The sequence below is a fragment of the Drosophila hydei genome, unplaced genomic scaffold, assembly GCF_003285905.1.
Source record: "Drosophila hydei strain 15085-1641.00,03,60 unplaced genomic scaffold, DhydRS2 tig00000001-arrow-pilon, whole genome shotgun sequence".
Classification (NCBI taxonomy): domain Eukaryota; kingdom Metazoa; phylum Arthropoda; class Insecta; order Diptera; family Drosophilidae; genus Drosophila; species Drosophila hydei.
In genome coordinates, this window is record NW_022045643.1 from 6,683,608 (window position 1) to 6,708,557 (window position 24,950).

The 24,950-nt window shown below is 41.8% G+C and overlaps 9 protein-coding genes across 9 annotated transcripts; 5 read left to right on the forward strand and 4 right to left on the reverse strand.

Annotated features, from left to right (window-relative positions):
• Positions 1–595: 595 nt before the first annotated feature.
• Positions 596–1,584, forward strand: LOC111592295 (ninjurin-1). Its single transcript, XM_023304398.2, has 3 exons — positions 596–818; positions 1,235–1,389; positions 1,453–1,584. The coding sequence occupies exons 1-3, from the start codon at positions 596–598 to the stop codon at positions 1,582–1,584; spliced, it is 510 nt and encodes a 169-aa protein (XP_023160166.2).
• Positions 1,585–1,633: 49 nt separating this feature from the next.
• On the reverse strand, positions 1,634–6,329 carry LOC111592256 (short/branched chain specific acyl-CoA dehydrogenase, mitochondrial). The gene is made up of 4 exons (XM_023304338.2): positions 6,147–6,329; positions 5,969–6,074; positions 2,649–3,127; positions 1,634–2,430 (listed from the first exon to the last, which is right to left on the reverse strand). Exons 1-4 carry the CDS (start codon positions 6,180–6,182, stop codon positions 1,807–1,809), a joined length of 1,245 nt encoding a protein of 414 aa, XP_023160106.1. The 5' UTR covers positions 6,183–6,329; the 3' UTR covers positions 1,634–1,806.
• Positions 6,330–6,656: 327 nt separating this feature from the next.
• Positions 6,657–7,480, forward strand: LOC111592287 (60S ribosomal protein L26). Its single transcript, XM_023304389.2, has 2 exons — positions 6,657–6,749; positions 6,975–7,480. The coding sequence occupies exon 2, from the start codon at positions 6,993–6,995 to the stop codon at positions 7,440–7,442; it is 450 nt and encodes a 149-aa protein (XP_023160157.1). The 5' UTR covers positions 6,657–6,749; positions 6,975–6,992; the 3' UTR covers positions 7,443–7,480.
• Positions 7,481–8,046: 566 nt separating this feature from the next.
• LOC111592288 (gametocyte-specific factor 1 homolog) lies at positions 8,047–8,774 on the forward strand. Its single transcript, XM_023304390.2, has 3 exons — positions 8,047–8,082; positions 8,154–8,424; positions 8,486–8,774. The coding sequence occupies exons 2-3, from the start codon at positions 8,245–8,247 to the stop codon at positions 8,750–8,752; spliced, it is 447 nt and encodes a 148-aa protein (XP_023160158.1). The 5' UTR covers positions 8,047–8,082; positions 8,154–8,244; the 3' UTR covers positions 8,753–8,774.
• A 208-nt stretch (positions 8,775–8,982) lies between these two features.
• Positions 8,983–9,720, reverse strand: LOC111592286 (gametocyte-specific factor 1 homolog). The gene is made up of 2 exons (XM_023304388.2): positions 9,436–9,720; positions 8,983–9,372 (listed from the first exon to the last, which is right to left on the reverse strand). The coding sequence occupies exons 1-2, from the start codon at positions 9,610–9,612 to the stop codon at positions 9,004–9,006; spliced, it is 546 nt and encodes a 181-aa protein (XP_023160156.2). The 5' UTR covers positions 9,613–9,720; the 3' UTR covers positions 8,983–9,003.
• Positions 9,721–10,028: 308 nt separating this feature from the next.
• LOC111592285 (corepressor interacting with RBPJ 1) lies at positions 10,029–11,519 on the forward strand. The gene is made up of 2 exons (XM_023304387.2): positions 10,029–10,158; positions 10,225–11,519. The coding sequence occupies exons 1-2, from the start codon at positions 10,087–10,089 to the stop codon at positions 11,365–11,367; spliced, it is 1,215 nt and encodes a 404-aa protein (XP_023160155.1). The 5' UTR covers positions 10,029–10,086; the 3' UTR covers positions 11,368–11,519.
• A 133-nt stretch (positions 11,520–11,652) lies between these two features.
• Positions 11,653–13,602, reverse strand: LOC111592284 (COP9 signalosome complex subunit 1b). Its single transcript, XM_023304386.2, has 2 exons — positions 13,434–13,602; positions 11,653–13,365 (listed from the first exon to the last, which is right to left on the reverse strand). The coding sequence occupies exons 1-2, from the start codon at positions 13,464–13,466 to the stop codon at positions 11,806–11,808; spliced, it is 1,593 nt and encodes a 530-aa protein (XP_023160154.2). The 5' UTR covers positions 13,467–13,602; the 3' UTR covers positions 11,653–11,805.
• Positions 13,603–13,663: 61 nt separating this feature from the next.
• LOC111592283 (pre-mRNA-processing factor 6) lies at positions 13,664–16,790 on the forward strand. The gene is made up of 4 exons (XM_023304385.2): positions 13,664–13,874; positions 13,948–15,466; positions 15,531–16,484; positions 16,552–16,790. Exons 1-4 carry the CDS (start codon positions 13,777–13,779, stop codon positions 16,774–16,776), a joined length of 2,796 nt encoding a protein of 931 aa, XP_023160153.2. The 5' UTR covers positions 13,664–13,776; the 3' UTR covers positions 16,777–16,790.
• Positions 16,791–16,818: 28 nt separating this feature from the next.
• LOC111592289 lies at positions 16,819–19,389 on the reverse strand. The gene is made up of 4 exons (XM_023304392.2): positions 19,181–19,389; positions 18,400–19,108; positions 17,136–17,996; positions 16,819–17,076 (listed from the first exon to the last, which is right to left on the reverse strand). Exons 1-4 carry the CDS (start codon positions 19,353–19,355, stop codon positions 16,830–16,832), a joined length of 1,992 nt encoding a protein of 663 aa, XP_023160160.2. The 5' UTR covers positions 19,356–19,389; the 3' UTR covers positions 16,819–16,829.
• Positions 19,390–24,950: the final 5,561 nt, after the last annotated feature.

Consider the following 24,950-nt stretch of genomic DNA (forward strand, 5'->3'; position numbering starts at 1 on the left):
GATACAAATTGCTCTAATTATATTTTATTTATTGCTCAATATATATCCTTGAGCCATTTTGATTCATTAATGCATAAGTCTGTCGCGCAACCCTCGCATTCGTCTGTTAACGGAAAGTACATATTTAGCTTCGCTTTGAGTGTCCTTTTCAACAGCTGTTGTTCGGCTCTTTAAGCGATAATTTATGAAATCAGTGGCCTGATTTAAAAACTTATAAAAAATGTAAGCCCTTTAGTGCTAACTACGTGGCTTATAAGCTGACCAGGAATATTAAACATAATTCACGGATGCGACGAGCTTTTTGCTTCTATTTTGGTGCTCAAGACAAATATAATAAAATGTAGCATACTCTTAGGCTGTTTGCTTAAAGCAACGACATGCACCCCGAGTGTGTGCGTTGGCAGATGTTGAGCATGTAGTCGGGGTCAGTGTCATGCCTGGTTCTGTTTTATCAGTGAATGGAGACCACAAACGGGACAACCGCAACTTTCAATGAATGTTTACAAATGGCACAAAAAAGCTTTGGAATGGTATAAATATTCACTTTAGTTGTTAATTGTCAATCAATGCGCACAGCTGACTCAAATTTATGCAAATGGGCGGCAGCAAGGAGGTAGTTATCGAAGTGGAGGATACGCTCAGCTCTGAGGGCAGCTTCGCCAGCACCGTTACGGGACAGTGCTGCAGCGAGCAGCGGCAAGATCAGGAAGTTGTTCAGCTGAACGATAATGCTGCCAAAGTGCAGAGCAAATGCAAAAAAAGTCCCAGCGTATTATCGGGCGGCCATAACTATGCAACCAGTAAAAATGTAGCCGAGGGTAAGTGAGAGTTCAGTGTTGTAATATTAGAATAGAATAGAATAATAGAATATTAAGTCTAAGAACTATTTGTGCTTCGTACTTTGTAATAGTCGGAAGTGCATATATACTACGCCGTTACTCAACTAACCTATCCTAACGTCAAGCTAAATTCCCTTGCGGCTGAAAATAGTATTTTTAGTGTCGGCTTATACTGGGAAATAGCCTGCTGGGACTTTCAAACAGAAAATGATATTGGGATGAAATTGAAATGAGAATTTAGACTATAAAAAAAATAGCTTGAAAGATACAAACTCTTGAGGATGGTTAGAGATTCCTATATTTACTTTATTTTCGGCATCTATATTTCAATATGATGTAAAAACTTCCATAAGAATCATATCTAATTGTCCCCTTTGTGCGTGCTATACTTTTAGGTCTCATGGACATAGCCTTGCTCTCGGCAAATGCTAATCAGCTGCGATTTCTGATCACCTACAACCATGCATCATCCACATTCTATTGCAGCTTGGCTCTGGTCATACTTTCCCTGGTGCTGCAACTGCTTGTGGGCATTGTACTCATCTTTAAGGTATATCCAAATATATTTTTGATACATATATTTTAATCTAATTGATCGCATGTCCCTTCATAGCGCCGCCTTAAACGCTGTCAGAATCGTAACTATATGCGAACCAATGAGGTTCTCATAATGGGGGTCTTCCTTATCACTGTGATCAATGTACTGCTGGCTGCATTTACCACAACCGACGGACGTGCTAATTGAAATAATAAAATATTTTTCCAGTTTCTTTATAAATTGAATCGTATTTAATAAAAGTTAACAAAAAAAATTGTTGTAAATGCGTTGGCAACGATCCTTAGAAATCATTTACCAGTCCAGCTAAATGCACTTGACGTATCTGTCGTACGATATCGCAGCTTTATATATACAGATTTAGGGATTAAGGGATTTAGGGATTTGGGGATTTTGGGGTTAGGGGGTCGCTTAACCAGAGAACTCCTTCTTGATGCACTTGGCAATGGTGCTCAGCTGCATGTTGGTGGTTCCCTCATAGATGGCACCGATCTTGGCATCACGATAGTATTTCTCCTGGGGGAAGTCACGGGTGAAACCCACGCCGCCCATCCAGTCGATGCACTTGGTGGCCGCACGCTGTGCCACCTCTGAGGCGTAGAACTTGGCCATAGCCGCCTCCTTGAGGAAGGGTACGCCGGCCTCCTGCAGGCGAGCCGCATTGTAGGTGAGCAGACGAGCCGCCTCAATCTCTGTGGCAATGGTGGCGATCTGATGCTGCATGGACTGGAAGTTGTAGATGGCATCGCCGAACTGCTTGCGCTCCAACAGATATGGAATGGTGGCATCAAAGGTGCCCTGGGCAAGACCCACCATCTGGGCGCCAATACCGATGCGACCTTCATTCAGGAAGCCAGCGGCATACTTGTAGCCATGGCCAAAGGTACCCAGGATATTCTCCTCGGGCACGCGGACATTGTCGAAGGTCAACATGCAGGTGCCGGAGGCGCGAATGCCCAGCTTATCCTCTGGCTTGTTCACAATCAGACCGGGAGTCTCGCGATCCACAATGAAGGTGGTAATGCCACGATAGCCCTGAAAGGAAATTGAGTGTGATCAACGGAAATAAAAGGACATTCTATAAGAAAGGACTACAAATTATTCATTAAGGAACATTTAAGGATATTCAATAAGGATGTAGTGCACGCCTTTCATTAAAGGAGATCAAATCCATCATGAAGGACATCCATCAGTATAAAGGGATGCAAGGACACTCAACAACTACAAAATCTCAAAAATTAAGCTTTACTTACATCCTCAGGCTTGGCATTGGCAAAGACCAGGAAGACACCAGCGACATCCGAGTTGGAAATCCACATCTTAGTGCCATTTATCACGTAGTGTGAGCCATCCTTCTTGGCCACAGTCTTTAGGGAGAAGGCATCAGAGCCTGCGCCCGGCTCAGTCAGAGCAAAGCTGCCGGCATATTCCTGCGCCAGCTTGGGCAAATATTTCTTCTTCTGCTCGTCGTTGCCAAACTTGATCATCAGTGAGTTGACCAATGTGTTGTGAATATCCACGAAAGCAGCGACAGCTGGATCGATCTTGGACAGTTCCTCGACAACGATGATGTTGGTCATGAAGTTGCAGCCGCTGCCGCCCAGTTCCGTATCAATTTCAATGCCCATAAGACCGTTCTCAAAGACGGCCTTCACCACGGACGGGTCGAACTTGTGCTCAAAGTCCATTTTCTTGACCAGAGGCAAAATTTGATCCTGGGCCAACTTGGCAACTGGAAACCAAATTAAAAATCCATTGAAGAATTAAATAATCTGTATATTTTTATAAACCGTTATTTAACTACAATAAAAGCGTACAATAAATAGATTACTCAAGTGCCATTATCAGCATCATCTATAGTGAACATAAAGATAAGCAAAGATATAAAGCTTTTGGCTTTGCTTTGAACTTTTTGTAGTCGTTGCCTGAAAGGCCTCCTAAATGCTATTAATACGCTCGGCGAGCTTTCAGAAAGTTTAGCTGTTTGTTATGATCGAGAAGCTTTCTAACAAGCTTTGAATGACGTTATAATAAACTGGTTCCCATACGTATTCAAAGTATGCATGTATGCGAGCGCGTGTGTGTGCTTTGTATCGTTTATGTTGTTGGTATGTGTGTATACGCGTGTATCCGCTTTATCAATAATGCCGCAAATTCTCTGCTCGCGTGGCGCTCTCTCTAAACGAGCCGCTCTCCCTCTCTGTCGCTCTCTCTCACGCACACACACACATTAATTTTTTTTATTATTTCTTATTGATATCATTCGTTGAGGGCATTTTACTTGTCGCGTTGTTTTTACTCGGGAAGCCCGCAAATGTTGCGAACGCCGGGCACACGCCCACTTTGTTAACGAATGCTAATTCTTAGCCATAGTTGGAAAACTTGTATAATTAATTGAATTTATAAATATTTGAATGCAGATTACATTAATAAATAGGTATAGATGCATGTACTAGTCAACAGCTGGTGTCCTTTCGCTATCCTTGACTTCAGTTGTTGTTAATTTAGTTGCTCGAATTTTATTAAGTCTTTCGAACTATCATACGATCTTTGCACACAACTGTACCAATAAAGTATATTATTAGTTCTTCAGCATATATGTATACATAAATATATATATGTATATGTATATATATATATATATATATATATATGTATATAAATAATTTTTATTTTTCTTTTCCCAATACCTATTCCCAAAGATTTGCAGTGTCTTTTGAAACTGGTTTGAGCACTTAGCATGCAGTGGATGTTACGCAACATTCTGATAAGTATGAACATCAGATCATGTAGCAGGCCGCACCTTGAACCCTCTACTGTCCCAATCTACATACGCAAGCGAGGTTAATGCAAGTATTAATTACTGTTTCCCACAAAAAAGGGAATGCGAAATATCAAAAACAAAGGGAAAGTATATCAACTATTCAAATATAAATAATGGGAAAATTATAGAACTGTCAATTCTTATACAAATAAATGGATAAAAAATTAATTTGTCAATCCTCCAACTAGGAATCAGCGGTTTGTACAAAGGGGACTTTACTCTCCCACTGCTCCGCTGGTTCAACTCTCTAGGTGAATTACGCGACCAGTGCCACACAAATCCATTGCCCGCGTGCCACTAGAACAGTGAACACAATGGGCGGAGGCGTGGCACAGCTGCATATTTGCTCTATCACAAGTGTAACGCTGTGGAGTTTAAACGTATTACAACTGAACAGCTGACTGACTTGTGAAAACCCATAAAGGGAAGAGAAATGATCCTCAAAAAAGCTCCCTTACACAGTTACATTTTTTTTACTCTACACAAAACACAAAAATTCTGCTCATTCTCCACCACAGTCGGTGGAGTCGGCGAACGAAGCTCGAACACGCGACTTTTTCACTAAATGCGAGCTCGTACAAATTTAGGCAGCCCTTTAGCGCTCTGCGCCATCGTCGTCCACTCAACAGCTCTGTCAAAAGCAAAGACTGTTAAAGCGACTGCGAAGCAAGCTATTTTTAGCACACACACATATACATCAACTTGCTGCGGTGTTATGTTATTGTTTTTACTCGCGTCGCAATTGTGGATATGGAAAAAAAACATATGAAAATTGAAATGCAAATAACATTAGTTATTTTCACATGTGTGAAATGTATATAAATATTAAGTTATATAAAAATATAATAAATATGGAAAATGCCACGTTGACATTAAATAATAGAAATGAAAAAAAAATTGATATAATAAAAATACAAAAAGATCCTTTTAATTTTTATATATATAATATATATAAATATGTGTGTATATATATTTTATATATACAGAAAATAAGCTGCCACGTTTACTTATGTAAAGTAACGGCATATACTATATAAAGGTATTATGTCGTGCAAGGATATAAATATCCTTACTTTAACTGAAGAAAATTATATAATTTGCTAAATTTTATTGAGCTAAATTGATTAATTAAAATGAATGCCGCATGGCATGCAAACGTTGCAAAAATTATACACATATATATATATAATGTACATATATATATATATATATAATGTACATATATATATATATATATATATTTATTTCTTTTAATATATTTTTATGTATGTATATATGTAACTAAAATTACCAGTGTAAATGAGTTTTCATTTCATTTTTTCCATTACAACAACGAAAATGGGCTTATCAACCAGTTAGTGCACCCCCGCCCCCCGCTGTTTCTATCTCTTTTACTCAACAAATTTCCCTCTGCTCCGTCGCATTGTCTAAGCATGTACAGTTTTTTTATCAGCACACGCACACACACACACAGATGTGCACAAAATATATTAAATAAATAATAAAATGCATTAAACGCACCAAATAGACAACTTTGACCAAATTTGTATAGTAATAAATAAACAACAACAACAACAACAACCACGCGTTGATTAAATTACGTAACAAAAACCGATGTTGACTACAAAAAAAAATTATCTAAAAATCATTTTATGCAGCACACTACGAAACCGCTTAAGAAAGGCAAGTGAAGGCTACAATCTATGTACATATATATTCACCTAATGATCTAATGATCAAAGGACTCACCTGTCTCCTTCATCATTTTCTCATCGTCGGTGAGGTATGTCAATGGTGGAGGGAGGCCGGTCGTCGAGGACATGGCTGCGGTTTGCTGACGTGCTGCATTGGCCAGCTATAAAAAGCATTGAAAAGAATTCAAGTTCAAATTTAGCTAGGAAATCAAAGGGGCGTGGCAGTAGCTTACCATACGCATGGGCATCTTCTTCAGGCTGTTCATCATCTTGAATCTTTATATAGAGTAAGTAAGTTTGTGCTTGCACAGAAGTAAATTCAACCAAACTAGAAACTGGACACTGTTTCGAGCTCTTCCCACGCACAACTGTATCAGTTGACTTCTCAGGCGCGACTGATTTCCAATTAGGCTCCAGCGGCAGATTTTGGTCACCGATCAGCAGAAAGAAGAAAATCAAGAATTTAAAAGCTCTCACGGCAGAAATTCAACACAGCAAATGTGCTCAAAGCGTCTAACCGTTATGCATGATACGCTGCTCGCGTGTTCAATTGGATTACAAAACATTTTCCGTCTATGTCAAGATCACTGCGAATATTTACTTAAGGTTTATTTCTGCTTTCATTCAAAGTTAGCCAAATCACATGGGCAATGTGCATAAGCATTCCAATTCAAAAATATTACATTAGCCGAACAACTGTTGAGCTTCAAGTGGCAACGCTAGAAGACAGTGTTGTAAAACGTTTGGTTACCATTTTGAGTACAATTTTTGACACTTCCGCCGGTCGCAGCTGTCAAATTTCTTTCTTTTCGTTGTTATTACGACGGTAGTTTGGTGTAAGTTCTTATGTTCAATATAATTTCGTATTTGTGCAGCCATCATTGTTTATTTTGGCGAGTTAATAATGAAAATGTGTAGCACACAGTGTGGCACAAACTATTTAAGTGAAATTTTGACGGTTTTACCAATTTCATCGGGTACAAACCAGCTCGCGAAAATAAACAAATGCAAAATGATTTCGAAAAGTTGCTAATAAATGGAATTGTTTTACGTTTCCACAGCCCGCACAACCAATCAAAATGAAATTGAATAAGTTTGTGTCGTCGTCGCGCAGGAAGAACCGCAAGCGCCACTTCCAGGCTCCGTCACACATCCGCCGTCGCCTGATGTCCGCACCTTTGTCCAAGGAGCTGCGTCAGAAGTACAACGTGCGCTCGATGCCCATTCGTCGTGACGACGAGGTTCAGGTGATCCGCGGCCACAACAAGGGCAGCCAGGTGGGCAAAGTTGTCCAGGCTTACCGTAAGAAGTTCGTGGTTTACATTGAGAAGATCCAGCGTGAGAACGCGAACGGCACCAACGTCTACGTTGGCATCCATCCCAGCAAAGTTCTGATTGTTAAGCTGAAGCTTGACAAGGATCGCAAGGCCATTCTGGAGCGTCGCAGCAAGGGACGTTTGGCTGCTTTGGGCAAGGATAAGGGCAAATACACCGAAGAGACTGCCGCTCAGCCCATGGAGACAGCGTAAATGCTCCCTTCCAAGCACCTAACAACAACAACAACAACCATAGTTATATGTGCAGCAGCAGTAATAACATCAACGACGTCGCTGTTTACAGTTTTTACCGTAACGCTTAGTGTCAATGAGAATTCGAAGATATTGTGTGAAGTGAGAAAATGCCACAATTCTTTTACAATAAAGAAGAGTTAAATTTTCCCAAAAAATTGTAAATTACAAATTTATTTCTTTTGATTATTTGGTTTTGTGTTTTTAATACATATTTGGTTCAAATCCAATATTTAAAGCTGTACTAAAAGTCTTGACTGGAACTGAGACTGGAGCTATCGTCAGCTCCAGTGTTTGGAATCAAGTTCTGTCCATATTGCGACTAGAGAATATGCTTACAAGTTTAGTATTAACAGTTGATCAATATAAATGTGTTAATTCCAAGTCGGGTTATTTAAGTCGATATTATATATGTCGGTAAATTCAATTTTCTTATGAAATAATAATTTTGAGATGTCCTGGTAATAATTAGGTCTTAAAAACTTGGGCAGGCTTTTTTTTATTATTGATCAGTCATTTGCATTGGAACTATATGTCAAATTACTCAGCTACGATTTATTAAGTGAGAAAGATATGAATAGTTAAACTGGAAAAAACAAGGGTAAGCACAAGTATTACAAAAAATATAGTAAGGGAAAATTTGAAATGTATCGTTATCGCTATCATATGTAGCTGTCAGTTATCGACATCGGTTCACTACAGTTTGAGCTGCTGAATTTGCTTTTGCTGCAGCAGCATTGAACATTTGTATTGATTTGAAAAAATGGCATCCTCGAGTTCATTCAATGATTTTGTCACATGTCCGTATAATAAGGGACACGTAGTGCTACGTGGGCGTCTAACAAAACATCTGGTACGCTGCAGCCGCAATTCTGATACCACAAATAAATTGCTTCTTTGTCCCTTTAATGCAAATCACCGCTTCAATGCGGAACAGCTGAAGGTAAGTCACATTTTCAAACTGTTGCAGGCCATACAATTTTCAATACTTTGCTACTGTGTAGGCGCACATAAAAGTATGCCCGGAACGTGCCAGCTTGGAAAGGTATGCGGACAAGGAACAATTGCCATCGGTGGGTGAATCTGCAAGCATAGATTTGGTTGAATGTGAGGAAGACTGGGACAAAGAACCCGATGCTCCAACCTATAATCCGAGTGTCTATTGTGAGGAAAATTTGGTGATACGTTCAAGCTGCCTCAATGGTCAATCGAAGGCAGCACGTCGAGATTTTCGAGCCAGTGAACGACGACGTTTTGCTGAAAAACGATAACATATTGCATAGTATATGTATGCATTTACAACACGCACTTGTCTGTTATTTACATGTCATTTAAATAGCATATATTGTACGAATAAACCTCGACATAAAAATAAAGGTAGGGGATTGGAGGTTTCGTAAAACGATAACAAATTTATTACTGTTATATTTAAACGGAAGAATTATATGTAAACTCTTTAGACCTTAAATGATATATATATTTTATGATTAAACTTTGGTATCAAATTGCAATTTGTTCTAAGTCAGCGATTACGATTTGGTAATTTGTAGGGCGCCGAACGCTGTGTTACTGTGGAGTTGGCTTTGGTCTTAGTTGGCGCTTTTACTCTTTGCGTGCTCCCACTGGTTTCTCCGTCGCTGTCTTCACCTAGCAAACGCTTGCGCTCCTCTTTTATAAATGCCTTGCGCTGTGAGGGGAACATGCCATTCGGCTCACGAACAATGTTTGCGTTGACAACATACTGTTGTGGATCATAGTCTGGCACATATTCGTCGTCCCAGTTCTCTTCTGTTTCAATTTTTTCGTGTTTCGTCTCTTCGTTTATGGTGGCGGGCGCATTGTGCTGATAATGCGCAATGATTTTTCGATCGATGCACGATCTTGTGTGTTGCTGTGTGTGTGTGAGAGGGAGATTTTAACAAAGTTCAACGATCGTTTCCAGCGTGTCACTTACTAAAAAATCTGGCTCAGGTATAAGATGCGCCTTGTTAAATGGACATACAAGCAGTTCCACTTCGTCTTTGTAGATTTCTCGACATTTCAGTATGTGTTGTTGCAGTTTTTTGCGCAGCATTTTATGCGCCTTGTTGTAAGGACAACATACCATATTGTTCGCATCCATTGCATTCATTTTACACAATGTATACAGATAAATTAAATTTCAAAAGATGTTAAATGTCGCGTATTTGCGCAGTTGTGAAGTGTTGGTAAACGATTAACACAGACTTAAGACAGCATTGCATCATGAGTGTCAGCCCAATTTTAATTTCTAAACTATCGATTCATAAGATAAGTTTTTTAAGTCAGACCTTATTAGTTACAGATTTTATTCCCATATGATTCAATATTTTTTTTAATTTACATTGAATTCTTATTAAATAAAAAACAATAGGCGCATGTGGAGAATTTCCTTGCAATTCAAAAGAATATCGGTTCACTGATTCTTTGATAAGAGATTGAAATTCTATCGATAGGTAAGAGTATTATCACAAATTATAATAAACATACGCAGCATACTCAATTTTAGCTAAGCATTGCAAAACAGAGCAACAAATTGTGGAATATTTCTTTTATATATTAAAATCATATGAAATAACGTTACAAGATGGGTAAAGGTTTCAACAATTATATGTGTAAGAAGTTCTTTCATCCCGCCTCAAGAGATAATCTTAAGCGGGTAAGTAGTAACTAAACGTTTATGTTGCCAAATTTTTTTCACAATTAAATGTAATGAAATGTTTAGGTGTGGATGGCAGAACAGCAAGCTGAGGCGTATAAGAAGAAACAGGAGGAGTTGCGCACACAATATGAGAAGGAACAGAATCTGCATGAAAACAAGGCGATGCTCAGCAAGGATAGCAAGGACAAGCTGAGCGTTAACTTCATGTACGAGCCTCCGCCAGGTGTGCGCAAGGAGCGTGAAAAGGACGACAATGAACCGGAATACAAGTTTGAGTGGCAGCGCAAATACAATGCGCCACGTGAGTCGTACTGCAAGGGTGACACCGAAATACGGGATCAGCCCTTTGGTATTCAAGTGCGTAACGTACGCTGTCTCAAGTGCCACAAATGGGGGCACATCAACACGGATAAAGAGTGTAGCATGTACAGCATATCGATGAGTGAGGCACGCAAACTGCACTCCGAGTCGGAGGCGAACGATATTATGTCCAAGAATGTACTTGAGGAGCAAATGAAGGAGGATGGTTTGATGATGAAGCATTCGGCATTGGAACTGCAGAGCATTAAGGATGTGCAGCAGCGCCATCAGCTAGTTCCCAGCGACGAGGAGGATGAAGCAACACGCGCCGCCAGGCAACAGAATCCAGAGCTCCTATTCCTTAAATCGCTGAGCAAAAAGCAAAAATTAAAATTGTTGAAAAAACTAGAAAAAATTGAGCGTATGAAACGCAAAGGTGAAAAAAAATCACTCAAGTCCAGCAGAAAAAAGTCGAAAAAGGACAGCAAAAAGAAGAAGAGCAAGAGCAAGAGCAAGACTACAGGGAGTAGCTCATCTTCTTCATCATCTTCCGATTCAGAGAGCGACTCAGCTGACCAAAAACACCGCCACAAAAACAATCAAAAGATCAGAGAGAGATCCCGTTCACGCAGTAAGCTGAGAGAAAATAGAGAGCATCACATTGGTGAACGCCACCAATCACACAGCCGAAATGGTCACACAAATGGCTTCCAAGCCGCTGCTGAGGAGCGGCACAGCAGACACAGAGATAATAATCACCGTAGCAGTGGACATCGCGAAAGATCCCGCAGCGCTCACAGAGAGGAGAGAGCAAGACAAAGGCGTCAGCGTTCGGACAGTGGCGATAATCGAAGAGAACGCGAACGAGGACGGCAGGCGGAACACAGAAAACGCGACAGATATTGACATTATGAGCATTTACAGTTTTATATTTGAAACGCCACTAAGGCCCACCAATATAACCGTTTTATTACAACTCACAGTGAAGAAGTGGTTTTCCTTGGGCACAATTTGTTTGTATATTAATAGCACCAACAATCGTTAATAATGCAGCAGGCTCGCCCTTTTATAGCTGGCGGCATCACTCAATTTCTCATGAGCTATTTTAACTGATTGAGTTTTTATGAAAAGAGCAGAAACAGATACACATACACGGCTTATGCATAACAAGACATAGCTAAACACCATTTATACATAATTAGCTTTGCTATAAGATTTTATTTAGCCGCACAAATCAGGTTCGCCAAAAGTAAAATAAAAAGGCAACTTGCAAAAGCTTAGCAAGCTACCACATGTAATCGAATGTTGCTATATTGTTGTTGCTGTTGTTGTTTGTTGTTTACTTTAAATTCGAGCCATTTGTGCGGTTGTGCTGGAGCCTGCAGAGACACAGAGCTCGGCGCCATGATTGCTGCCACTCTCGCGAGAAACGCTCTTCACATGAATGTGACTCTTGAGCATGGCAGCGCGCAGGATTAGCATGCGGGTGTGGCGCTGATATTGTTTGCCCATCAGGAGCGCACGCTCAAAGGTGCTGTTGCGCTGATCGGCCTCCTTGGCATAGAGGATCTTGTTGTGGGAGTCGATGCGCGCCTGGATTTGGCCATCCAGTATCAGTTGCATCACCTCATTCTCCAGATCACCCACGGTCGAGTTGAAGGCTGTGGCCATTTTGTGCATATCGGCAGACATATATGGGCTGAAGTATTGAATCAGCGCACGATTGCGTATTTTCGTGTAGAGTGTGCTGACATGTGGAGCAATGTACATATCCACCAGCAGATTGTCACGAATCTCGTCGAGCAGTGTCAGGCAACTGGCGTACTTGCTCTCGTAGAATTTGAAAATAATATCACGCAGTTGCGGCTCCAGTTCGAGGAACAACTTGAAAGAAGTGGAAGCAATCACTAGGCGCTTCAGCTCCTGTCGATCAAACGTGGCCAAGGCGCAGAGACCGCCATAGACGGCCACATTGCTGGTGGAGATCATCTCTGGAAAGTCGCAATGATCAAAATTAGCAGCCAAAAAGTGTTTGGCCGCCACTTTGTATTTCTTTTGCTGCAGCTCGGCCAAACCGGCGGCGCATTCCAGACGTGTGTGCACTTGCGCATTTGCCTCCTTGGAACCCTCGGAAAAGTCTGGTGTGCTCTCCGCCTTTGATATGTAGCTCATGACATGCGCCCAGTTTTTTAAGTAGATTGAAACCTTGATAACATTTAGGCACATATTAACCACATGCTTTCCGCTGGTGCAGTAATCGCGAGCACGCGAATAACACTTCAAGGCATTATTCAGATCACCACAGCTCAGATAATGATCTGCTAGATCGTCATGGCCACGTCGGATACTCTCCTTGATGGAATTCGATTTATAATTCTTTAGATCAGAATCAAGTTTCTCCAGCTTGAGCGCAGCCTTCTTTAACTTGGCATCCACCCAGACAGCGTCATATGCGAAGGCATCCTTCTCCCCTCCTGCACTGCTCGCATTCGCTTGAGCTGCTGCTGCAGCCGGCTGTACAGCGATATCCGGCAGAGCAGCAGCTGCGGCGGCAGCAGCAGCAGCGGCAGCACCAGCTGCTTGATCACCACCAACAGCAGCGGAGCCACCACCCACAACTCCACCAACTACCTGCAGATCACTTAAACGCTTGTGCAGCATTTGATATACTTTTACGTTATATGTCGATTGGACATAGGTGATGGCCATTTTGAGAGCCTCCACCGAGAGTAGCGGGCAAACGTCGGCGACGTAAATTAGACGATCGAGTCGTGCAATGCCAGTGTACTGATTGGCATATACCTCCAAGTCAATTGTTGGATTCTCTACTACAATTTGCTGCTCTTCATTGTTTTCGTTGTCTTCATTCGGGGGCGCATCCACTTGCATTGGCTCGACGGCATTCTTTAAATGTGTCGTACACATTATTTAAGTCAAATAAAAGGTATATGAAAAAGTACATTAGCACATACCTGCATTAGCGGCGGCATGGGCAGCACGGGCATCTTGCAGTGTTTTGTTTGCAAGCGTAATTTGCGAAAACGATTAAAGTACTTTTTTGCTCTTTGCCGAATTTTGTTCGATTAGCTTTTGTTAGAGAGTATCGACAGAGATTTCGATTGAAAGCAAGACATCGATATTAATAAGCGATAGTTTAGATAGATATGTACAATTGGATTTTTAAAACGGTTCCATCTCCAAAAGGCTCTCATTCTGTGCGAATGCCACAATTGCAAAAAGCAGCGCAAACGTTTTGTTTATTTCGGTGAAATTTATTATAAATAATATTAAAGCTATCGTGAACTCTTTGGAAAAATGTCAAATATAACCGCTGCGGTAATTGCTAACCGTAATAAAAAGCACTTTCTGGGTGTGCCGGCACCGCTTGGATATGTTGCCGGCGTGGGTCGTGGGTATGTTTTTTTTATTATAAGTTTTGCAATCAATACAAATTTATCTAATGTTTTTTTTTTCATTTAAATTTAGTGCCACTGGTTTTACGACACGTTCGGATATTGGTCCTGCGCGAGATGCCAACGATGTTTCCGATGATCGCCATGCGCCGCCTGCCACAAAACGCAAAAAGAAGGATGAAGAGGAGGAGGAAGATGAGGATTTGAATGACTCGAACTATGACGAGTTTAGTGGCTACAGCGGATCACTATTCTCTAAGGATCCTTATGACAAAGATGACGAAGAGGCGGACGCAATTTACGATTCCATAGAAAAGCGTATGGATGAAAAACGCAAGGAATATCGCGACCGTCGCTTACGTGAAGATTTGGAACGTTATCGTCAGGAGCGTCCGAAAATTCAACAGCAGTTTAGCGATCTGAAGCGTTCGCTAGCCACCGTTACCAGCGAAGAATGGTCCACAATACCCGAAGTGGGCGACAGCCGCAATCGCAAACAGCGCAACCCGCGCGCCGAAAAGTTTACTCCGTTGCCAGACAGCGTGCTATCGCGGAATCTAGGTGGAGAGACAGCATCCAGCCTGGACGCCAGCTCTGGCTTGGCTTCCATGGTGCCCGGCGTAGCCACGCCTGGCATGTTAACGCCAACTGGTGATTTGGATTTGCGTAAAATTGGACAAGCAAGAAATACGCTGATGAATGTGAAACTATCGCAAGTTTCGGATTCTGTGACGGGACAAACGGTAGTCGATCCTAAGGGTTACTTGACTGATTTGCAGAGCATGATACCCACCTATGGTGGTGATATCAATGACATTAAAAAGGCGCGTCTGCTACTTAAGAGCGTACGTGAAACGAATCCTAATCATCCTCCTGCTTGGATAGCGTCCGCGCGCTTGGAAGAGGTCACCGGCAAGGTACAAATGGCGCGTAATTTGATAATGCGTGGCTGCGAAATGAACCCACAGTCAGAGGATCTCTGGCTGGAGGCGGCACGTCTCCAACCACCTGATACTGCCAAAGCCGTAATTGCCCAAGCGGCACGACACATTCCCACCTCGGTGCGCATTTGGATCAAGGCTGCCGACCTGGAGACCGAAACTAAAGCCAAACGACGCGTCTTTCGTAAAGCACTCGAGCACATACCGAACTCTGTGCGTCTGTGGAAAGCAGCTGTGGAGCTGGAAAATCCAGATGATGCTCGTATTTTGCTCTCGCGTGCTGTCGAGTGCTGCAACACTAGTGTCGAGCTGTGGCTGGCCTTGGCACGCCTCGAGACTTATGAGAATGCGCGCAAGGTGCTGAACAAGGCACGTGAGAATATACCTACAGATCGTCAGATCTGGACCACAGCTGCTAAGCTGGAAGAGGCGAATGGTAACATACACATGGTTGAGAAGATTGTCGATCGTTCGCTGACATCGCTCACAGCCAATGGAGTGGAAATCAACCGAGATCACTGGTTCCAGGAGGCCATCGAGGCGGAAAAATCAGGAGCCGTTCATTGCTGTCAGGCAATCGTAAAGGCCGTCATTGGCATTGGAGTCGAGGAGGAGGATCGCAAGCAAACCTGGATTGATGATGCTGAATTCGTAAGTAGAAGATTTTGTAGTTTGCCGTAAAAAGAAACATTTTATAACAGGTATTTTGTTGCAGTGCGCTAAGGAGAATGCATTTGAGTGCGCGCGCGCTGTCTACGCGCATGCGCTGCAAATGTTTCCATCGAAGAAGAGTATTTGGTTGCGTGCTGCATACTTTGAGAAGAATCATGGAACACGAGAGTCGTTGGAAGCGCTGCTGCAACGCGCTGTGGCGCATTGTCCCAAATCGGAAATACTCTGGCTGATGGGCGCCAAGTCGAAGTGGATGGCAGGTGATGTGCCCGCTGCGAGAGGAATCTTGTCGTTGGCTTTCCAGGCCAATCCCAATTCCGAGGATATTTGGCTGGCTGCTGTCAAGCTGGAATCGGAGAACTCTGAATATGAACGAGCACGACGTTTGCTGGCCAAGGCGCGTGGATCGGCGCCGACTCCTCGAGTCATGATGAAATCGGCACGCCTCGAATGGGCTCTGGAACGATTGGATGAGGCGTTACGATTGCTGGCCGAAGCCGTCGAAGTGTTCCCAGAATTTCCAAAGCTCTGGATGATGAAAGGTCAGATTGAGGAGCAGCAGCTTCGTACGGATGATGCAGCTGCCACATACACGATGGCATTAAAGAAATGTCCCACCTCGATACCCCTGTGGATACTGTCGGCCAACCTGGAGGAGCGTAAGGGTGTCTTAACTAAGGCGCGTTCAATTTTGGAACGAGGCAGACTGCGCAACCCCAAGGTCGCTGTGCTCTGGCTGGAGGCGATACGGGTCGAGCTGAGAGCCGGACTTAAGGAGATAGCCAGCACAATGATGGCGCGCGCCCTGCAGGAGTGTCCCAATGCCGGTGAGCTGTGGGCAGAGGCTATTTTCATGGAAACGAAGCCACAGCGTAAAACCAAGTCCGTGGATGCTCTCAAGAAATGCGAGCACGATCCGCACGTACTGCTCGCGGTGTCCAAGCTGTTTTGGTCGGAGCACAAGTTCTCCAAGTGCAGAGATTGGTTCAATCGAACGGTAAGAGCTGAATGCAATTACTAACTGTATTATACATTTACTTTATTAACAACACCTCTTCACATAGGTCAAAATTGATCCAGATTTGGGCGATGCTTGGGCATTCTTCTACAAGTTTGAACTGTTGCATGGCACGGAGCAGCAGCAGCAAGAGGTGCTCGAGCGTTGCATAGCCGCAGAGCCCACCCATGGTGAATCGTGGTGTAGCGTGAGCAAGTGCATCCGCAATTGGCAGTTTAAAACGCCAGATGTGCTACGTGCTGTGGTCAGGGAGCTATCCGTACCCATTTAAGTTTCCTTTTACTGGACTACAAACTATTCAAGAATCAATAAACTGTTTGCAGCTTAATCTTGCATGCCTCTAGAACTCTTAAAAATCTTGTAGATGCCTTTGCTGTGCTTGCGGATTAGCTCGGTGAGGAACACAGCAAAGCTAAGTGCGATACCATAGCCAAAGATGCCAAATGCGTAACGGCATTCGGTGAGGCCAATGGACACAAACCCACCAACGCCGCTCTCACACTTCGGTTTCTGTGGTATCCACTTGCGATCCTCTCGGTTCACCAGGCTGACCTCGCGCTGCCAGCGTAATCTGTGCCGGAGATATAACCATAAATACTTTAGCTGTGCTGCCTGTCTCTCTGTACTCACTGCCTGCGGAATAGCTCCTTGTAGGGAAAGTTCTTGCGTGTTGGTATGGCCAGCATAGGCAGCTGGAAGGGTTCCAGCTCCATAAGTCCGCATTTCTCCGGCTCACTAAATGTATCCGAGACAATTTGATAGCCCGCTTGCAGCTCTACCTGATAGGCGAACAGCCCCGTGCGCATTTTCTCCATGCCCAGAGCGGGGCGCATGTAAACATAATCGCCCTTCGGTGCAATCTTTTTGTGATATAAACTCTTTGTCACCGGATCAGTGGACTCTGTAAAGTAGATTTTGTTATATTGTGTATCCTGCACGCCTATTTCCAGAGGTGATTGTCCCAAGTCTCCCAGCGTTTGAATCGCATCCGAGGGACTCTGCAACAGAGCTACAATATTTGCCGAAAAGGAGGTGAACAAGAACACGGCGGCCACGAATGTGGTAAAGACTATGATCCTTCCCGAACGATTGCGCACATCCACATAGAATCCCTGCTGGCACATGGCGCCCCAGACAAAGTTAAGCGAATCCATATAGGACATCTTATGTGTGTGCGGCGAGAAGAGCATTTCCAATAGCATCACCAAAATAGTTATGATCACCAGCACGATTATGGAGATCCAAACATCTAGCTGAAACGGCATCGAGAAGATGTTGGCCACTGCTGACAGCGGCGGCTGGCGAAACATGATGCCAGCTCTCACGCGATACGTTTCGGCCACAAAGTCACAGAGGGCAAGCCGATCCAGACGCATAAAGATCGCCAGCTGAGCAAAGTCCAGTTCGTAGCGCTGAAAGCGACCCATTAGGCCGTCAAAGGAGCCGTTTGGCTGGCGCCAGCCATAATTGACGGTTTGGTAAGTGTTATAGCTGGCAGAGAGAGAGAGAAAATGAGAAGCATAGAAAGAGATAGAGAGGAGGGAAATATAGATCTAGGCAGCGAGAAAGTAAAATACAAACAATGTGAAACAGAGAAAAGAAAGAGAGTGAATGAGTAAGAGAAAAAGAGGGAGACAGTGAGTCAGTAGGAGAAAGAGCACGACAGAGACAAATAGAGAAAGTGACAGAGAGCCAAAGAAAATCAATGTGAGTAACATAAGGAAACTGATTTATGATGAGAGAGAAAAGGCAAAATAAATAAATCGAAAAACTATATAACAGATATAGTCCGAACAGTGAATATATGTATTTTAGATGTATGCCCGTCAAACTGTCAAATTCTCACTGAAATCCTTGACGGGAAAAGCAAGTCAGTATAAGGACAATGACGTACCTCACGTTCAGGCGATTGGCCAGTTCGAGCATGAGGCGATGGTTGACTTTAGAGATGGTATCGATATGTCGCAGGGAGAGATCTTCGACGGTGGTAAATAGATCTGGAAAGGCAATAACAATGCCAGTATTGAAGACAATGCCCTCCAGATTCTGTCTGTAGGTGATCGCTGAGCCGAACTGTTGCAGCGCATGGATAATGTGCCGAGAGTTGTGCAGCTGTTGGCCGATCAAACGAATCTTTGGCGGCTTGAAGGCGGCCACCTTGTAGACGTCTAGCAGGGATGCAGTGAAGGGCGCGTCTGCACTATGCCAGAGCACACGCAATTCGCTGTCGGGTGGTATAAAGATTTCCTCGTCTTCCAGCAGGCTCAGATCCTGCAGATCCTGTGTGAGCAGCAGCCAAAATCGATTGGTCGTGAAGTAGTTATGCTCCGTGGCCGCTGACCAGCGTAACAGGTTCAACGCACACGGACTGTGGAACTGCAGCAGCAGAATGCCCAACTTATTGTGAAGGGCGGGCAGCACAAATGCCAACTGCCAGTGGGTTTCATTATTCGCATGGAAGCTGCGTGGTGGCGGTGCAATAGATGTACTGTCCGTCTCGTTGCTGACATGTTTGAGATCAGTCAGACAGTGCTCCGTCCAGACTTGCACATAGATGTCCTGCGCCATAAAATGCTGCACGAGCGAATGCAAACGTGGCGCATCTGGGGCAAGAGGATATGAATTTAGTTATGCGTTAACTGCAGTTGAGGCGGATGGGAATTTCCGTAACTCACCAATGTCCGCGTGACAAACAACGAGCATCAGACTGTGCACGGCATGCTGGCGATAGTAAGCGACTAGCATATCCGGCAATTGATTGCCCCACGAATCTCCATTGGGCAGCTGCTGCTGCTGCTGCTGTCCGCTGGGGATTTCTGCGTCAGCTGGCAGTGACACGTGGCCCGACATTGATGTCGTCGCTGTCAGCGGCCACAGCAACAGCAACAGCAAAAGTAACACCAGAAGCTCTGGGAATATTAACGAGTTCATGCTGCTGCTCTAGCTGTGTCCTTTGCAAGTCCTTTGCATAACGCTTCCGTTAACCGGCAGCTTTTATACCGACCCGTGCCAGCAATTGCCGCTGCACAAGGACATTAAATATAATTGAGTTCTTATTTCATTCTTTTTTTATCTTTTTTTGTTTGAAAGGCATTAAAATTATGTATTGATTACGCTTCAGCGACTTCTGCACCTTTTTGCCCCATTGCGCGCCCATTCGCTGTCATTACGTATACGCCGCGTTGTCTGCACCGCAATTTGCCGCAATTCGTGGCGACAGCTGCAATTGGTCATCGCTGGCGTTTAATTGGTCCACCAAGTGGCGCTCAAATTGTCCAGCCAAAGTCAATTACATGCCATTAAGCAAAATAAGTTACAGTTAAAAACTTGGCTTGCCCTCACTTTCGGCACGTAATAAGTTCTTGCATCACTTTTGCTATTACTTATTTATTACTTTCCAATCTGATTGCTTCATAAATGGCTTGGCGAAACTTTCTGATGGCGATTCGGGCAAGAACTGTAGACTGAACTGCGGCTTAGTCTAATACCTATATATGTATATGTATATATATCTATATAGATATATATATCTATATGTAAACTGGCTAGACCAATTTTTTATTTATTTTTAAATTAAAATAAAATTTTTTGTGGAACATGCTCATAGTTATATATTAAAAATGGAATTTTGCTTATAATTATAACACATTTAAGATTTAAGATCACACACTAAATTCAGAATTTCTTTATGTGAATAATCTAATTAAGGATTCGATCCTTCCAGTCTTCAGTCGAATGCAATGCAGCTCTAAATGCCAGCTGAGCGCGACTTAGATTTTAATTTCAATTTCAAGAAGAAAGAAAGAGAGAGATAGAGAGAGAAAAATAGCGGAAAAGGTGAAAAGCTACAAAAGGATTTGTTGATTTTGTTATTCAATAAATCCTTTCTATATTAAAATATTATTCCCATATTAAATTATTATTTTTTAATACTTAGGCTTAACTTAAATTTAAATATTATATATTATATATTTCTATACCCATTTACAATATTTGTATTTAAATATAATTTCCATGATCTTAACGACGTTAAAGTCTTTCGCTGTTTTATTTAAGTTGTAAGCTTCCAAAAGTTTCCCAAGTGTATCAAGTTCTATCATTATTTATTTTCTTCTGTAGATATTAATGTTTCAAAACAAATAAGCTTACTTGTTTACCTTCTTTCTTTCAAGAGCACAAAGTTCAGGGCTTTGTTCTGGCTGAGAGTCCGCGTCCATTTCGTGCCTTGTCGTTAAGTCGATGCTTTTAACACCTTGCCTATCAATAACTGGCTAGCTTATTGTCCACGACTTCAATTTATCTACTTTGGCTTGTCGTGTTCGCGTTTCAAGCGAACGAAAATCTTCTAATTGTTTTGAAAAATGGCGCAATAAAGCTTTTCAGCTTGCTTTAGCTCAAATCCTCCCACAACTCCATTGCTCTACTCTCTCTGCCTCTTTCCTATGCTTTTGCTACTTATGTTTTCCTGTCGCTAGACACAAACGTGTGATAATCTGGACTTTTGGTGTTTGTGTTGCTGCTCCTGGCGACACACACACGCACACTCACACACACACTAATGGCAGCCATTTGGTATGGCACTTTTTGACCGCTTTTCGCTTGTTGCCCATTTGTATTTCGTGCGCCTTCTGTGAGCGCTTCGCTCTGGAGATTGGGAAGCGTTCCGGGATTGAGCTAAAGGCTACGGCGTGGCGCAGCGCTGGCAATGGCAACGCTTCAATAACTTTTATCACTTTTAATTGGGTTTTTCTTTATAGCCAACGCATGTCTTATAAGACTTATAAGACTAACACACACACACACACACACACACGCACACATGTGCAGATTGTAATTGTGTTAATTTGTCTCACTTGTCTGTGTGTGTTTGCTGGGGTGTGTCGTGTTGTTGTTACTGTTGTGTCGGCTTGTTTTTGTGACAGCCTTGGCTAATGCCAGTTTTTGCCCCGTTGCTTTGCCGTTCCGCTCAGTCCGAGATTTTCTTGCTTTCAATTTTCCTAATTGCTTCTTAATGCGCGTCATACGCCGGCAAGCAGAACTTTGCTCTAATTTGCTTTTTAACTCGTTGTCAGAGCTAAAATTGAAGTTACTTTAAAAACAAACAACAATTTGTTTCTACTAATTACCATATAACAGAAAGTTTGAGCATTTTTAAATGCTTTAATTACTATTAAAACTTCAAGCTAATCTAAACCAACAAATACAATCTAATCGCAATTTAAATGCTTTTTAAGCCCATGCAACACAGTCTAAAATTAAATAATGCTCTAAATTTATAAATAAATATGTACAAATATATATTAAAATTATATAAATAATAAGATAACAAAATAAAATGTATATTAATTGACATTTAAATAGAACCATTTAAAAATTGTCTAAAATTATTTAGTATTTTTTTAATATAAATTGTATCAAATAAATATTAATAAAATGAATAGGAAAAATACAACATATTTATATGAAATATAAATTTATTAAATATAAAAAAATTAAACGCAAATATTTAATATTTTTTTATTTCAAAATAATTCATGAGTTTTATACATTTACTAAAAAAATAAAATGTAAATATATATAAAGTTTATAAATATTTTGTATTTAGAATTGTATTAATAAATATAGTATTATCTTACATTTTCTATATATACATATATTTTATATATATATATTTTTAAATTTTATGTATATTTTTATTATATTATTTAAATGATATTTAATATAATATGAAATTACTTTTATATGTCTCGTTTGCTTTCATTGCTTTTATATTATTATATTTTTCTCAGAACAATTAATTCATATCTCATTATACACACTCGCACCCACACACACACACACGCATATCCACCCTGCAGTGTATATGTATACATTTATTCAGCTTATCAAGCAACTAATTTATGCTGCATGCGACGCCCAGTTCTCACGCTAGAGGGCGCTGCTGTTTCATTAATCATGTCCGCCATTTTTTGACATTTGCCCGTCATGTTCAACTACTTTTATAAACTTCACGCTACTCAAATTTACTTAATTTTTCATTGTTGACAGATTTTCATACGCTGCCAAAGAGTTCCTAGAGTTCTGTGAGCTCTTAAATATATGTGTGGTATAGGGTATCTGCTAGTTGTTCTTTATGTTCATATACTAAGCACCTTTGTCGCCGAATCAAAATGGAATTTAATATTAAGATCGCTGTTATGGAAAACCAAATTTATACTTTTTTTCAACAGGATACACTTCCGTTTTGCTTCTCTTATCTCGTTGGTCTTGTAAGTATCTCGTCTTTAAGCGCACGCTTCATTTGGTGCTCGAAGTCTGTGTGCCTGGTGCTTGCATCAGTTTATATTAAGAGGATGCTCAGGAATCCTTTTATGTGGCACTTGTATCCTTTTTCGTTGTTGTTGTTGTTGCTGTTGCTGTTCGTGCGCCAATTTGATTTTCTTAGAGCGTAAATCAATGCAAATCGAAGGATGAACTGATTGGCTATGCAGGTCCCCGCATCTGCGGCATTGTGGCTCTGTGGCTCTGCGGCCTTAAGCAGCCAGCAGCCACTACAATTATCGGAGATGTTACACCTGGCTGCACGGCTGTTGGCCTGATTTGCATAAGCCTTCAAAGCCGCAAGCTTTAAGCCTTTGACAATTAGCCAATATATATATTTTATTGAATGCCACAGACGACAGCAGCTATTGAATTCTTTTATGTGTGTCATCTCTGTGTGTGTGTGTCTGTTACTGCCCTAAGCTAAATTGAAGTGTGCTGGATGTTTGTTATGTAACCACAATGCGCTACTTTGTGCTACCTTTTAGCTTTCACGCCTTTGAAATACATTTAATCCATCATTGAGTTCAGACAGCGTCGATATACCAACACACACACATAGATAAACACATACAGTGAGTCGTTAGCCTCTGGCTGTTCGCCTTTTTATCCTGTCCAAAAAGCTTTATTGACTCCCGCTTTCAATTTGTGCGACGCCCATTTACAACCTGTTGAAAAGGTGCAAATTGCTGGTTGGCTTCTGTGAGTCGCTTTTTACTTGAGCTCAGCAAACACGCTTACGCAGCCTTATCAATCAGAGGCATCTACCCACATATGCTCCCCAAACATATGTTATTAATACGCACCATTTATATGTTGGCCATAGAAATATGCACAAATAGATATTTAAAGAGAATTTTATATGACGTCATGTTGAAAGGAGAGTAAATTTGGGTATAAATACATTGTATATTTAGACACTTACAAATATATTTCAACTGAGTCTAATATTTCTTCATTAAACAGAAGAATTCCCCATACATTCTATACTAAGTCTGTCTATATATGGCCTATTACTCAGAATTTGTTGCTGCGAAACTTCACAATGGAATTTCTGCTGCACTCCACAAATAAATATAAAATCGGAATATAAATTGTGTGTGTGATTGTGCTTTTGCCTGGCTGAGCAAATTATATTGTCAAGCTGTAAACAGTTGGAACTTTATGTTACGATGTAACTAGCTTGATTGTTATTGTTGTCACTAACTTGTTAATTGAATTGTCAATGCGGCAGCTACGAAGCGCTGTCGTGCGGAAACTGAACAAATTGTATAGTAAAACCTATTTAATTTATATTAAATTGTGGGTTGAAAGTTTATCGCGGCTTTAAGGCTATATTTGAAATACATTTGCCTTAACACTAATTGCCTAGAGCATATTAATGTAGCTCCATTATGGCTCAGTACATAATTATGTTTAGCTATGCCAATAATTTCGAATCAACAAGTAATTGAAGCTTTTAAAGTCTGGCATGCCAACAAATCGTGATTAAGTACACGAATATATATTACGTTCGATGGCCGAACGCCTGCGAACATTTGTTCTGCATTCCCTTGGCGAGCATTAATCATTATCTGGCGCCATCTAGCGGCCGTCGCTGGCGAGCATCTGACCGAATTCAGCTTAGCTCATTTATCTGCATCTAATCAATTAGCCGGGCACCTCGGCACACTGGGCCCTTGAGCAGCACATTCCGTTTCCTTGCAGATCCGGCTACCTTGTCCGTGTCCTTTTTCATTTCAACTGCTTTTCCTTTTTCGTCTGTCGTTTTTTCCTTGTGCTTGCTACGTGCCAATTTGGCTCGTTTTGCTCGCTCATTCGTAAATCTAAACAAATCATCAATTTTCACAAATTATACGCGCCCCGCCATGTGACGCCCGTTGTAGCTCCATTCACATCCTGTGCTTTCTGCTTTGTCCTTTGTCCTGTGTCCTTGAGCCTAATTGCTTTCGTTTCAATCGCTGCGCTTCCTGTTGTCATCCACACCGCTGTTCACTTTACATTTCATTAATTAATGCCAATGGCCGTCGAACTTTGACATATTGCGCTCAGCCTCCAGTCCCACCGCCCAATCTCTGTCCATTCAACTCCACTCTCGCCGCATTACTTATCTGCCACTTGAGG

Bases quoted from the DNA above. Each gene is read 5' to 3' on its own strand.
- LOC111592284 (XM_023304386.2), bottom strand. From the start codon at position 13,466: ATGCCCGTGCTGCCCATGCCGCCGCTAATGCAG. The intron at 13,366-13,433 runs GTATGTGCTAAT...ACACATTTAAAG, and splicing joins CCATGCCGCCGCTAATGCAG to AATGCCGTCGAGCCAATGCA.
- LOC111592256 (XM_023304338.2), bottom strand. From the start codon at position 6,182: ATGATGAACAGCCTGAAGAAGATGCCCATGCGTATG. The intron at 3,128-5,968 runs GTGAGTCCTTTG...TTTGGTTTCCAG, and splicing joins GAAAATGATGAAGGAGACAG to TTGCCAAGTTGGCCCAGGAT. The intron at 2,431-2,648 runs GTAAGTAAAGCT...ATTTCCTTTCAG, and splicing joins CCAATGCCAAGCCTGAGGAT to GGCTATCGTGGCATTACCAC.
- LOC111592295 (XM_023304398.2), top strand. From the start codon at position 596: ATGGGCGGCAGCAAGGAGGTAGTTATCGAAGTGGAGGATACGCTCAGC. The intron at 819-1,234 runs GTAAGTGAGAGT...CTATACTTTTAG, and splicing joins CAGTAAAAATGTAGCCGAGG to GTCTCATGGACATAGCCTTG. The intron at 1,390-1,452 runs GTATATCCAAAT...GTCCCTTCATAG, and splicing joins GCATTGTACTCATCTTTAAG to CGCCGCCTTAAACGCTGTCA.
- LOC111592289 (XM_023304392.2), bottom strand. From the start codon at position 19,355: ATGTCGGGCCACGTGTCACTGCCAGCTGACGCAGAAATCCCCAGCGGA. The intron at 19,109-19,180 runs GTGAGTTACGGA...CTCTTGCCCCAG, and splicing joins TGTTTGTCACGCGGACATTG to ATGCGCCACGTTTGCATTCG. The intron at 17,997-18,399 runs GTACGTCATTGT...TCTCTCTGCCAG, and splicing joins GCCAATCGCCTGAACGTGAG to CTATAACACTTACCAAACCG.
- LOC111592283 (XM_023304385.2), top strand. From the start codon at position 13,777: ATGTCAAATATAACCGCTGCGGTAATTGCTAACCGTAATAAAAAGCAC. The intron at 15,467-15,530 runs GTAAGTAGAAGA...ATTTTGTTGCAG, and splicing joins GGATTGATGATGCTGAATTC to TGCGCTAAGGAGAATGCATT. The intron at 16,485-16,551 runs GTAAGAGCTGAA...CTCTTCACATAG, and splicing joins GAGATTGGTTCAATCGAACG to GTCAAAATTGATCCAGATTT.
- LOC111592285 (XM_023304387.2), top strand. From the start codon at position 10,087: ATGGGTAAAGGTTTCAACAATTATATGTGTAAGAAGTTCTTTCATCCC. The intron at 10,159-10,224 runs GTAAGTAGTAAC...TGAAATGTTTAG, and splicing joins CAAGAGATAATCTTAAGCGG to GTGTGGATGGCAGAACAGCA.
- LOC111592288 (XM_023304390.2), top strand. From the start codon at position 8,245: ATGGCATCCTCGAGTTCATTCAATGATTTTGTCACATGTCCGTATAAT. The intron at 8,425-8,485 runs GTAAGTCACATT...GCTACTGTGTAG, and splicing joins TCAATGCGGAACAGCTGAAG to GCGCACATAAAAGTATGCCC.
- LOC111592287 (XM_023304389.2), top strand. From the start codon at position 6,993: ATGAAATTGAATAAGTTTGTGTCGTCGTCGCGCAGGAAGAACCGCAAG.
- LOC111592286 (XM_023304388.2), bottom strand. From the start codon at position 9,612: ATGAATGCAATGGATGCGAACAATATGGTATGTTGTCCTTACAACAAG. The intron at 9,373-9,435 runs GTAAGTGACACG...ACACACACACAG, and splicing joins TACCTGAGCCAGATTTTTTA to CAACACACAAGATCGTGCAT.